This window comes from Thamnophis sirtalis, unplaced genomic scaffold (assembly GCF_051295495.1).
Source record: "Thamnophis sirtalis isolate CommonGarterSnake01/CBP01778 unplaced genomic scaffold, rThaSir2_p1.2 scaffold_7, whole genome shotgun sequence".
Lineage (NCBI taxonomy): Eukaryota > Metazoa > Chordata > Lepidosauria > Squamata > Natricidae > Thamnophis > Thamnophis sirtalis.
Genome location: NW_028261387.1, coordinates 74,144,210 through 74,157,583, shown reverse-complemented (window position 1 = coordinate 74,157,583; position 13,374 = coordinate 74,144,210). Strand labels below are relative to the sequence as shown.

At 40.8% G+C, this 13,374-nt stretch overlaps 1 protein-coding gene across 1 annotated transcript; it reads left to right on the top strand.

The window, feature by feature from the left end:
* Positions 1–9,327: 9,327 nt before the first annotated feature.
* On the top strand, positions 9,328–12,848 carry OCSTAMP (osteoclast stimulatory transmembrane protein). The gene is made up of 3 exons (XM_014064145.2): positions 9,328–9,437; positions 10,248–11,298; positions 12,525–12,848. The coding sequence occupies exons 1-3, from the start codon at positions 9,376–9,378 to the stop codon at positions 12,846–12,848; spliced, it is 1,437 nt and encodes a 478-aa protein (XP_013919620.2). The 5' UTR covers positions 9,328–9,375.
* Positions 12,849–13,374: the final 526 nt, after the last annotated feature.

Sequence of the window (13,374 nt, the reverse complement as noted above, 5' to 3'; positions counted from 1 at the left end):
GAAATATTTAAAAAGGCAGGATAAAATATTTCCCCTAAAAGAGCAATAAAAATATTAAGAGAGACAGAAACTCAGAGCCCCAGCTCCCTGCCCCCAAGCAGGTACTGAGCTAGGGTAGCTTTGGGAAATGCAGATTTGGTAATCCATTACTTCTTGCAGCAAAGTGTGAACAAAGGCAGATTAGTCTTCACACAAGAGCCAATACAGGACAAAGCCATTAAGCCATAATAGGAATTATTGCACCACTCTCCAAACTTCAAACAAACTTACCTCAGACAAACACCTAGGATTTGTACTTTGCCTTTAGAGGCAGCTATGACCCCTACATAACCCCTACATGGCACCAAGGGAGTCTGACAACAGCCAATAAAATACATGATCTTGCACAGGATCAGGAAGCTCAAGTGCAAAACCCAAGAGAAGTACAAAAACCCGTCACTCTCAACTCCATGTGGTCACCTGTTCAGGACCATCCATGTAGTTCTGCTTCATCATTAAACCATCTTTCCAATCAGCCTCCAGCCTCCCTTTTGTATCCAGTGCCTTTGTCCCATCTTGGAATGGAACCAGATTAATATTTCTTCCAACAATGGGTTTGCATTTACCACAGGATTAGGGGTGCAGAGAGAAGAATTCTATGCAAGCTCTCTTCTCTGCACTTTATTCTGTCTCCCAAAAATCTGGGAAAATCTGGGGAGATCCTTTGGAGCAGCTTTTCTCAACTGGAGTTCTGCAGAACCGCAAGATATCGCTAGAGGTTCTGTGAGAGTTCCTGATTTTTTAAAAAAAGGGGGGGAACCATTTTGTACTATGCAGTGCTAGTGCTTGCAGTGGTTGGAATTTTTATGCGCCATGACTCAGCTGCTGGCCTACCATTTATGGGTTGCATTTGTTAGATGTGAATTCTATTATGAAGTTTTTGTACTATGGCCATTTTTGTGGAGGTGTTCCTTGATACCAGAAAATTATTTCAATTATTTATTTAGCCTGGAGGAGCCAGGGTAAAAAGATGGGAAAAGGTTGGTTTGGAGAAATAACAAACAGGGGAAATCACTAGCTCCAAGACCCTTATGCTTTCACAAACTGAATGAATCTGCTCATTTTCAGATAAATCATTTATCAAACCCATTATGTTTCCTTTCCTCAGCTACTTGTCCTTTGGATAAGAGAGGAATTGGTATCAATAGCTGGAATAATACTTATGAAGAGCTTATTCTTAAGATGGCATTAAGGTTACACTAAGAAATCATTGTCAGTTGTCATGACTGTGATTTATGTCTAGCCTAAAATGTTGTGAAGTTGTGAAAGCACTAAAAGTTGGATAGGAAAATTATTGCAAGGAGGTACAATCATGCAGTAGATACGGCTCTTAGTAGGCTTTACTCTATATGCAAATGCTTTAAATTTTAGCTTTATTTATTTTAAATATAAGAATATCAATATAGATTAATGTTGGAACAATTTAATAAGAAGAGCTTAGTGTATGTTTCTATGATATCAAATGCCTGGCAAGGCCTCATTCTTCTAGACCTGGACCATTCTGGGATTAAATGTAAGAAGCAAGTTGATAATAACTTGTATTAATCTATAAAAGCTAAGTTATTTGATACATATAACATTTTGTAATTTTAAATCTTGGAAGGGGAGTCATATCCATTCAGATTGTCTCTGCCAATCCTCTATAATTTTATTTATCTGCAATAAATAAAAAGAAGAGGGGGGAAAAGGAGAAAAAGATTCATGGCCCAAGGTACTGCAAAAGAATTTCCATGTCAGAGCAGGGCAGATTGTGTGAGCAGATGATATAGCAAATCATTAACAAAAAAATTCTAATAAAGCTTGATAAGGTTGTGTGTGATCTTTGATTAACTTCTAAGAAACCAGCTGTGCTTGAATTCAAAGCCACACCAGATACTTAATGGCAGCTGCATAGAGACCATATCTTGCTATACATCTATGTGAAATGTGTGACAAAACCATGGCTTTAGCTCTGAGGCAGGAAACAAAGTGAAAATAAAATAAATAAAATAGAATCCTGTTCCAATGTCAAGGAAACATTACTGAAATTTTGATGAAATAATCTTCATTATGAAGAGAGCAGTTTTGAGTCATAGTGCCGGCAAGGATGGAAACAGAGCAGAAGAATTTATAACTCTTTCCCTCTTTCCTTCTCTTATCTGTAAACAGCATTAATTGTCTCTAATGCATTACTAAGAGACAGAAAGAGAAAAAAAATGCATCATCTTAAAAATGTAGAATAAATATGGATCCTGGTTATGATTGAATTAGGATTAAAATGTACCTCAATTTAAGAAGATGACTACGACTGATGTGCCTATTCAGTCTTCTGTCGAAATGCGGCTGTGGGGGCAAAGTAAACTCCCCCCATCACTCTTTCTCTCTTCTTAATGTTCTTTTTCTTCAAACTAATCTTGAGTCAGTTCCATACTGCTTGTCTCCCATGCTTCTCCTAGCAGTTTCTTAAGCCACCTCTTGGAAATTCCAGTCTGGATTGCACTGGGTTGGCAACACAGCTGGACTGGTTCTTAATCTGGACTACAACCACTACAATATCTGATTGTTCATTTCCTACTTCTTGCCGTTCATATCCCTGCAGAGAGAACAAGACTGCCTGGATGGCTCCTGTTGCGGGCTGGTTTACCAGCCACTGGTTTTCTTCTTAGAGATTGTTCTATCCTAATAACAGGTATTCTTTAAGTTAGCCAAGGATCCACCCTCATCAAAACCTGTTCTGAACTCCCCTCCGACCTGCAAATCACCCAGACACAGGCTTGGCTGTTTGCCACTCTTTAATCACGGCTTTATCAACTCCTTTGGCTGAAGGCCCAGACACGACTCACATGCAAGACTAGTTGAAAATCCAACAGGCACAGATACATGACAGACAGAGTATTCCAATACAGTTTCAAATGGTTGTGTCTTGGAAATGACTCCTCCCCACTTCTTTACTTATATACTCTCTTGGGAGGGGCCAAGCCACAACCACCTAGGCTTAATTATTGTCTCTGAGTCTGCCTCGACACTGCTGCTTCCGTTTCTCTGCCCTTCTGTGCCTGGCATCAGGAACAAACTGCCTTGAGTCCTCCCCACTGCTCTGAGTCTGAACCCTGCCCAGAGTCCTCCACATCTTCCCTGGCAGACTCATATGGTTCCTCACTATCCGAGTCCATCAGTAGCTCAACCAGATCCTGCTGGGCCACAACAAACCACTCCCAGTTTGGTCTTTCTCAATCCAGAGCCTCAGATCTTCTAAGACAGGGTGGGCACCTCTGGTGGCTCGAGCGCTTTGCCACCAAAAATGGGCTCCTGAGCTCTGTTTTCAGCTGTGACAGCCTCCTGCAACCTCGTGTCAGTGAAAACAGAGTTTTCGCGAATGGTCCTTGCGAGCTCCGTTTTCAGCTTCAATGGCCTCCTGCAATCCTCTTCTAGCGAAAATGGAGCTCAGAAGGGTTGCACGTAGCCCCCCCCCCCAGCTCTGTTTTCACAGGCAGAGGTACCGCAGCAGAGGTGGGTTTCTGCCGGTTCACCCCGGATCGGGAGAACTGGTAATGGCAGCGGCGGGAGGCTCCGCCAACCTGCCTGCATCCGCAGAAGCGTCGCATGAGTGTGCATGCGCGTATAAGCGAGCTGGTAGTAAAATAACCCACCACTGTACTGCGGACCAGTCATTTGCGGTTTCCAGAGCAGCACTGTGTGTCAGATCTAAGTACCCCATGGGCCGGATCCGACTCCTGGGCCTTGAGTTTGTCTCCACTGTTTTAAGATCATGGCTAACTTCCTGCAAGGGAATTTGCCTCTATGCTGCCTCACCAGTGCTTCCCAAAATACTTCTAATATGCAGAGATTTAGGTCTCATTTTTAAACTAGGGAAGAGAGTTCTTGTTTCTGTCAGTTCTAAGTTGATTATTCTTTGACTAACGAGTACAGTTTTTTTAACTGTGTTTGCTGATCAGGGGTTCCGTGTGACTCTTTTTGAAACTCTTTTTCATTATTTGGGGAAGTGCTATTTTGCCTCATTCATGGCCTATTTCACAATATTGTTATCACTACTGTTCTCTTGCAGCACGGGTTAAGGATGGGCCTTCCTTGTTACAGGTGCAGAGGAGGACCAAGGGCGAAGAGGGAAGAAACAGTCCATGTTCCTTACAGCCCCACTTCTGTGCTTGTGATCTTTACTCGGAATATTTCTGAGCACAGATCTAGTCTCTAATTCCACATTGAAAAATAACTGAGCTGACTAGTCAACTTGTCTTGCTTCACCAGCCAGTGGTTGTCTCTCATACCAGTGGGTAATGCTTGGTGGGAGAGAAAATTCTCAAGTGCTCTCTTTAAGTTGTCCCACATTAAAATGGAAAGATCTGTAACAGTGATTGGTTTCATCAATGAGAGAGTCTGGCCACTGGGGCAGCACAACAGATGCCAGCATATGTTTTCTGAAAACTCAAGATTAGGACAATAACTGTTTTTTATATTATATAATTATAAAAAGAAACATAAACCTGCAAATACAAAACTAAACATCTAAATTAAAAATACTTATAGCCACTTTCTTCAGGGATCCATCAACCATTGTAGTTACTATTTAAACTTGTTATTATCTCTCCTTATTCAATTTATAAAGCCCTTTATGATCAAGCTAATTTCTCTATTTTTGTAATATAATACATAGACTCCAATCTTTATGAAAAACCTTTGAAAATGTCTCTGACTAGGCATCCATGTCACTTTCGTTATCTCTCTTAAAATGGTTAAATATCCAATTTTCGACATGTGGAGCTACTTTACTTTTCCATTTCTGCACGTACAATCTTGCTATAGTGATTATATAGAACAGTACGATGCTGTGGTTTTTATTCAGTTCTTCTTCCATAAACGCTAATAAGTACAGTTCTGGTTTTATCTGCAAAGGGTTCCTATTATTTTCATCAATGTCTTGTGGATGAGGATAACATATTAACCTGTGCATCACGAAGGGCTCTGGAAGAGAAGAAAATGAGATTAAAAGTACCTCGGGAAAGAAAAAAAAGTGTGACCCGTCAAAACCGCGCTCAACTAAGCCGCGCCCGATTAAACCGCGTTGCTGATGTCATCAACAGGGCGACAACAGCCAGCGCGGAGAAAGAAGGGCGCTTTAAATAGCGCTTTGAAAGCAAGCCGATTCAACTTAAGGTAAGGGTTAGGTTTAGGGTTGGGTTTAGGGTTAGGTTTAGGGTTAGGTTAAGGGTTAGGTTAAGGGTTAGGGTTAGGTTTAGGGTTAGGTTAAGGGTTAGGGTTAGGTTTAGGGTTAGGTTTAGGGGGGTTAGGTTTAGGTGTTAATTTTAGGTTTAGCATTTACAGCATGCTTCTGTCTCCGTGCTGTTGTCGCCCTGTTGATGACGTCAGCTACGCGGTTTCGTCGAGCGTGGTTTAGTCGAACGCGGTTTTGTGGTGGAACCAAAAAAAAGAGAAGCAGAAATACTTTCCTGTTGGAAGAAGACCGTAAATAGGTTGGAATGGCTTCTCTAGGTGTGTAGAGGGAGAACAGTGGACAGAAGCGATACATGAGGATACAACATGAATGGGATGCTGTGGGAACATGTAAAAGGGGAGTTCTTCTAAGTGCTAAGCCGAGGGATGGGCTCCAAAAATTTCAGCAAATTTTTCGGCCCAAAATTTCTGCCTGGTTGCTGGGTGGGTGTGGCCACAGTGGGCATGGCCTAGTCAGCTTCCTGCACCATGACATTTTCACCTTCCCCAGGCTCTGGAGACTTTTTGCGAGCCCCTGGGAGGGCAAAAACTGCCTTCCCTGGGCTCTGGAGGCCCTCCAGAGGCCAGAAACAGGCCCCTTCCAAAACTTCCGGAACTTCCAGGAAGCCTGTTTTCCCCCCTCCCCAAATCTCTGCACTGGCCCTGCACTTACCTCACATCCAAAATGGGCCATGTAGAGACTCCTGGGATGGGTGGGGGGGAGTGGGGGGGGGACAGGGGGGCAGTCAAGGATGGGATTTGGAGGCTCTTGGAACCGGCTATAACGTTAGCTATGGGTACTTCTGAACACGGGTGAACCTGTAGCAGCCCACCCCTGGCTAAGCCCCCTAGCTCTTGGATTGCTGAAAGAAGTCCTTAAATCACCCAAGCCCTATTCAGCAAGATGAATTTTTGAACTATTACCAAAACAAATTGAAATATAATTCCCTCCATCTGTAAAAAAGCAAAAAATTTTTTTTGCTCTTTGCAGACTTTTAGAATTCATCACAGACACATTTATTCCATAAACGGAAATGGCTTTTTGATGAGATCAGCTATGAAGGGACTCATAGCCGAATCAATGGGAAAACTGGAGACTTTTAAAAAGAATGGTCTGTCTAATGAAAAATATTCCCATTCCCACTTTCTTCTACCAAAACCTAAGTGGGTATAACTTCCTTTCAACGTAACCATTGAAGGAAGGAATGCAGATAATGTGATTTACAAAGAGTGAATGAAGCCAATCAATTTAGCTTTTTAAAAGCAACTTTTGAGGGCAAAATAATTGCCTTAGCTTAAAGCATCCATTTTATGTCTTTTTATCTCTGAGTGTCTGCAAATATCTGCTTTGGTCCTAAAGTTGTGTGTATTCTCGCTGTAATAAGATTTTAAAACAAACACAGAAGAAAATTCCATTAATAACCAATAAAGAAAACATTTCTTTTCTGTGAAAGAGGAAGGGGAAATGAGCAATATTACATTTGTTCATCATTTGGTTTTTGAGGTAAATGATTTCAGCAGTTTCATAAGGAAATAGGCTTCACGGGATGCTATTATTCTATTAAGCTGCACAATTATAATATTAATAACAAATGTTGCCCACTCAAGCACCATATATGTATTTACAGTGACGTGCGGTGAGGTTTATGGCTGGTGATGCTCAGGCATTCTCTCCTCTTCCTCGACACCCCACTGTCAAAGCGCTTTCTTTCTTTTGTCCGCCTGAGCTCTGACAGCCACGGACACAGAGGTGGGCAAAAGAAAGAGAGCTGGTGGGCTGCCACTTTCTTTCGCCCAGAGGTGGGCAGCTCATGCGGGCTGGCGGACTGGTGCTTTCTTTCTTTTGCGGCAGCCGCGGACATAGAGGCCAGCAAAAGAAAGCGAGCTGGCAGGCTGGCGCTTTCTTTTGCCCAGAGGCGGGCAGCTCAGACAGGCTGGCAGGCTGCTGCTTTCTTTCTTTTGCCCAGAGGCGGCAGCCCACCTGAGCTGCCCGCCTCTGAGCAAAAGAAAGCACCAGCCCACCAGCAGAGGCGGGCAAAAGAGGCTGCTGCCCTCCTTGCCTGTCCTATCCCCTTCCCTCTCTTCCCTCTCAAACAAACTCTCTCTCAAATTGAGTTTGTTTGAGTGAAGAAACAAACGCATGCACGCATGCACAAACACACACAAAGTTGCACCAGGAGGATTAATTTTGAATTCCTCCCTGTCCCTCCAACCCACATACCTTTTCCAGCTGTTTCACAGAGGATTTCAACTCTGCTCTTGCCTGCCATCATGAAAATGTAAAAATGTAAAAGGAAAAAGGCAAGCTGATGAGGTCAGACTGGGCTAGCTGCTGCCAGAGTCCCTAATGGATGACTCTGCTTAACTGTTTAAAAAAGCCTCTAAAAAAGGGCCCTCTGCAGGAGGAGGCAAGAGAACCACGTGCCTCATCTACATAAGGAATTTTTCAGCTTTTAACCCTTGGTTAACTCTGCTCGAGTGATCATAAAGTCAGACCAAATGAGGCACGTGGTTCTCCTGCCTCCTTCTGTAGAGGGCACTTTTTTAGAGGCTTTTTTAAACAGTTAAGCACTAAGCAGAGTCATCCACTGGCAGCAACTAGCTCAGCCTTTTTCCTTTTACATTTTTTTTCTTTTCATGATGACAGTGGTGAGGCTCTGCCTCCCCCTCCCCTGCCTCCCCTGCCTCCCCTGACTGCACGTCACTGTGTATTTATGTTTTCCTATATTTCTTTGAATCATTCATCTGAAAAGCTAGCTTGCTTATCACCTAAATATGGAGAAAAGACTTAGGGGAAAAATGCAGTTCAATCTGAGCTGGAAGGAGCACAGAACAGCCAAGCTGCATCATTGTCTTGTAAAATATGTGTTTTTCCTTTCTTACTCTCTTTGTGTAGGACTAATACTATGAATGGTGGTTAAGAAGAACTGCCATTCATAAAGATGGAAGATTGCCTTTATCTCATGTCATGGGTTCAGTCTAAAGACATCTCTTCAAGCTGGTATTTATATTGTTTGCTTTTCAAGAAGGAAAGTCTGTTATAAACCAAGCAGAAAGAGTTGAATATTTACTCTCCAGTTTTAATTCAGCTGCCGTTGATTTAACAGAACACACTGATTTCAATTAGAACACTATCAAGTCTAGTTTGACTCAAAGTTAAGAAATGGCTGGTTCTTCGGATGATACTGGGGAAAAATATTTGGGGACAGTAAGCAGTTTTGGAATGTGAGAATATGTCATGGCATTCTAACAAAATGGTTGTCTTGGTAGGCATGGCTAGTCACAAGAAATCAGGCTCACCTTATTGTTTATCTCCCTTTGCTATAAAACCTCTCTGATACTGTTTTTGAAATGTGGGCAACTGGAAAGCAGCCAGGGAATTACATAATAATTGTGGTACTTGTCGTGTTTATTATTGCTCTCTTGCTAATGTCCAAAAAATCCTGACTGAATTTTTGCATTGCTATAATGCACTGCATGAATAGATATTTTAAGTTTGGGAACACAATTTCTAAGTGAGCACAGTGCCATCAAAATATGCTCACTAATATTAAATTATTTATTTATGAAAGCATTTATATTATATCAAATTCTGAGTAGCTCCCAATCAACAATGAAAACAATTTCAATAGTAAAACAACACATGAGAGAAATATTTTAAAGTAGATAGCAATCAGCTGGTTAAGTTAGCCACCATGATTCAGTGGGAATTCTGAGTGACCAATCCCAGTGTAGTATAAAAATAAATGTTCCATAGCTTCTGCTTTTTCTGAATCTACTTTTGCAATACTAAGTGTAGTTTTAACAATATACTACTAGTGCAAGGAAACAGACTGGCAGAGATCGTTTAGAACTACAATTATTAATCTTATGTTTAATATTATTGGTATGATATTCAATCAGCGACAGGCACAAATGGAGGAAATGTTATTCTTCTTTAGGGTACACTGCAGATTGGATTAACAATTTAAATGAACAGTTAAGCTTTTTTTTTTTTAAATTAACATTTTTGAGTTGAAATTTAATTTAATATCTCTTATTATCTAATTCCAGATTTTCTGGGAGGTTCTATCCCATTTTGTTGTTGGGTTTCAATTAATTTATTTTATTTTTTAATTTTAAAATAAGATGAATATTTTCAGGATTGCTGACTGTTTCCAAAGGATCTGGGAACTTCTTCATAAAACTGGGTATGTGTAGTTTTTTTAAAAAAATATTTTAATTGATATAGTAAAATATTGTTGCTTGTATTAGCAAAGGAAACAAAAAAAAACCCAACAACTACATTGTAATAAGAACTGTTTCACTGAAGAAAATATAGATCTGATACCTTATTTTGAGAATGCTTTCATTAAAAAGATTTGGGTAATATAGCAGAGAATTGAAAGATTGTATTAACATAACCTATATTATTCTGAAGTCAATGCAAATGAGTTTCAGTTTATTGTTTGAAACAATTACTTTGCAGTTGTATATTTTGTACGGAGGAGTGTAGAGTAACTGCACAAAGATTTCTTTTCAAACCAGTCCAAAAATAAGCATTGATTTAATAGTATATGATTGTAACTGAATGGTTGCCTTGCAGTTGTATTTCTGTTTCACCAGCTGATTACAAACAATTTTGTTTTGGTATTTGCTAAGAGCTTATGGTGGCCAATGCATGCAATAGTATTATTTTTAACTGGGTAAAATATTGGGCTAGAAGCAAGGAGACCCAAGTCCTAATCCAATTCAGCTATGGAAGCTCACTGGGTGACTTTGGGCTCCTCATTTATTTATTTTTTTGCCTGACCTACGAGTTGTTGTAAGGAAAAGTATGGGAAGAAACACTCCCATTGCCTAGAGCTCCAGAATTAAAGGTGGGAAACATAGAATTTTTCTTCAAACTTGAATGTGTATGTTTCTACATATAGAGAGATATGTGTGTGTGTGTAAATGAAATATGTGTATATATGTGTGTAAAATAGCAATTGAAACTACTTTATCCATTACTGACACAGGTTGGGAATCTGGACGTACATTTGGGATGTTAAGTTCCTAAAGATACAAGAATTCATGCTGGATATCTGGCTTGCTTATTCCATACCATTACCATCCAGCCACAGCCAACTCTTATCCTTATGTGCAATCTGCTCCTGCATTGCAGCATCTGTTGGGGGCCTCTTCTACTGCTGGATGTTTTCCTCTCTGCAATATCCCTTCCAGTTTTCTGTCTTGGCATCCTCTGTCCTTGGTTTCCTCATGTTCTTAATCCTCTTTTTGGTGCATCCAGTCCGGTGCCTGTTTACTATAATTGTGCCTACCTTAGGGACCAGACAAGGAAGAAGGCTGCTAATGTCTGCCTGCTTTATGATTGTAGCTGTCAACATTATCCCAAATATTATGAACAATATCCAAGCAATCTTGAAAATCATTAAATGCACCTGCAAGAATTCCATGGAAAGCCTTGTGGCCTCAATGCTCCTGTTGGGTAATGCTTCGTGGGACTTCAGCCACTCTCTCAAAATCATAAATGACCACGTGCCAGTTAATTTGCTGAGATCAAGAGATAGCCATGTTCAATTTAGAAATCACAGTAATATCTTCCAACTAAATGAGAAAATGGTTAACGCTAGCCAAAGTATCAAGGAAGACTTTTTATATGCTGATAAGCTGGTCCAGAAGGTCATACTTTTAACCAACCGGGTGACGGCTGGCTTCTTTCTCTTCTTTCTCCTTTTTCAAGCGACATGGTACCTGAAGAACTATCTTACAGATGTTTGTTTTGATAATATTTACATTACCCCAAAGCTGGAAGATTTGGCTCGGGAAAACAAAACAGCGGATTTGCTGATTGGCACATCCAGGAAGTTAATCAAACCAAGCAGCTTCAAATTGTCCCAAAAAGAACTCAAGGCTTCTCTCAGACATGTTTTTCTTCTCACATTAGTTCTAGTGGTGATGCTGCTTGTCATAGCAACTGACTACATTGCCTTTCATTTGGCACAAACAGCTGTAACTGAAGTCACTCAGATCCCTGTTGTCCCAGTTACATTCTGGGTAAAATATGAAGTGAGTACTGAAGTCTCTAGTTTGGGCTTAAGTTGGTCTCTTTCAGCCTGGAACTTTTCAGATGTGTTGGGGCTGCAACCTCCAGGATTTCAAATAGAGGCATGAAATGGCATTTGCCAATGCATGTCAAATGAATGTATCTGGATTCACTATGGAATTTTAATATTGTAGACAACAAATCAGCTTAGCTCAATGATGGCTAACCTTTTTGTCCTTGTGTGCCGAAATCGTGCACTCATGACAGCGTGCAAATGCATGCCCACACCCACAATGCAATGCCCCCTGCCCCCTGTGCATGCGTGCATGACCCCCCTGCACTCTCCCACCACCTGCATGTGCATGTGACCCACCCTGCCCCCACGCATGCATGCGCAACCACTGTGTATGTGCACGCAGAGACCCAAAAATCAGGTGCACGCATACACAGTGGAGCTGAGCTGGGCAACAGCAGAGAGGGCTCTGCGTTCCAGTGGTAGCACGCATGCCGTAGGTTCACCATCATGGGCTTAGGAGCCGAGGTGGCGCAGTGGTTAGGGTGCAGTACTGCATGCCACTTTAGCTGACTGTGATCTGCAGTTCAGCGGTTCAAATCTCACCGGCTCAAGGTCGCCTCAGCCTTCCATCCTTCTGAGGTGGGTGAAATGAGGACCCGGACTGTGGGGGCAAGTTGCTGATTCAATTTGCTAAAAAAATTGTAAACCGCTTAGAGAGGGCTGAAAGCCCTATGAAGCAGTATATAAGTCTAATTAATAAATAATAATAAATTAATAAATAAGGCTTAAGATCTGAAACACCAAACACTGCCTATTTTCAGGGAGAATTTCACTTGGCTTCCTTTTCCTAATCCCTGTGTATGATACAGGCAACGTTTTCACAACCTGTACTGTATTTCTGGCAATTGTAACGTAAAAACAAAAACAACATTATATCCAACAAACCAATCAACACACCAAGTAATAATTTTAACCTCCTAGTTTCCCCTTCAAAGATAAACCAATCTCATAAGAGATAAACAAAATCAAATTTGACTAGAAAAAGATAAATGGTGAAAATGTTAAATGTGTACAGTATAAATATTCATTTTTAAAAGTGGTAAATGCCATTTGCTTAAAAAAGAAAATGCAAAAGACAGCATGATGTTCTGGGCAGATCTTAAGATGTCTGATTTTTTTGCCCTTTGAGGTAGCCTCTACATTTCTAATGAATAATTCATTTTATTGTTTCAGATCAAACTAAGTTTTGTTGGTTTCCAACCTTCCCTAATGGTTCCATTTGAGAGAAATTACCATCAAAACCTGACCTTTGTTTCTTCTAACTGCTTCATGCAAACGCCAAATCCTCCCAACACAGCTTTGGTTCTGGGCGTTGTGCTTCTATTTTGCACCATTTATGCTACGGTATTTTTGGAAGCATACTCACACCGTCTGTGCCGAAAAATCTCAGCCTCCTTTTTTCAGAACCAAGAAAACCAGAGAATCCAATACCTCTACAAAAAGCTGGTTAGAAAGCACAAGAAAAAAGAGCAACAGGAGGCATCAGTACTTTGTTGAATACTATTTTACAAAGACCAATTTGCACCATTTCTGGAATTAACAATAATTAAAGCCAATATTATATCGTCAAAATTCTAAAGAAAAAAAGCAAGGGTAATATAGAAACTGGATGATACACAACCCAAAGGAGTTTGAATACACAGATTTATCATAAAATAAAAGCATCCCATTTGAATCAAGCACAACTCTTGATGATTACATTGTTGTTAGTTGCAAAGTCGTGTCTGACCCATCGCGACCCCATGGACAAGGTTTCTCCAGGCCTTCCTGTCCCCTACCATCCTCTGGAGTCCATTTAAGATCACACCTACTGCTTCAGTGACTCCATCCAGCGACCTCATTCTCTGTTGTCCCATTCTTCTTTTGCCCTCAATTTTTCCCAGCATTAGGCTCTTCTCCAATGAGTCCTTCTTTCTCATTAGGTGATTACATAGAGAGGTGCCTTTATTTGTTTATAATGTTTTTAGAGATGCCTAATGTGCAACAACTCCAGGCAGGATACTTAAAGAAAAAAGCCTAATAC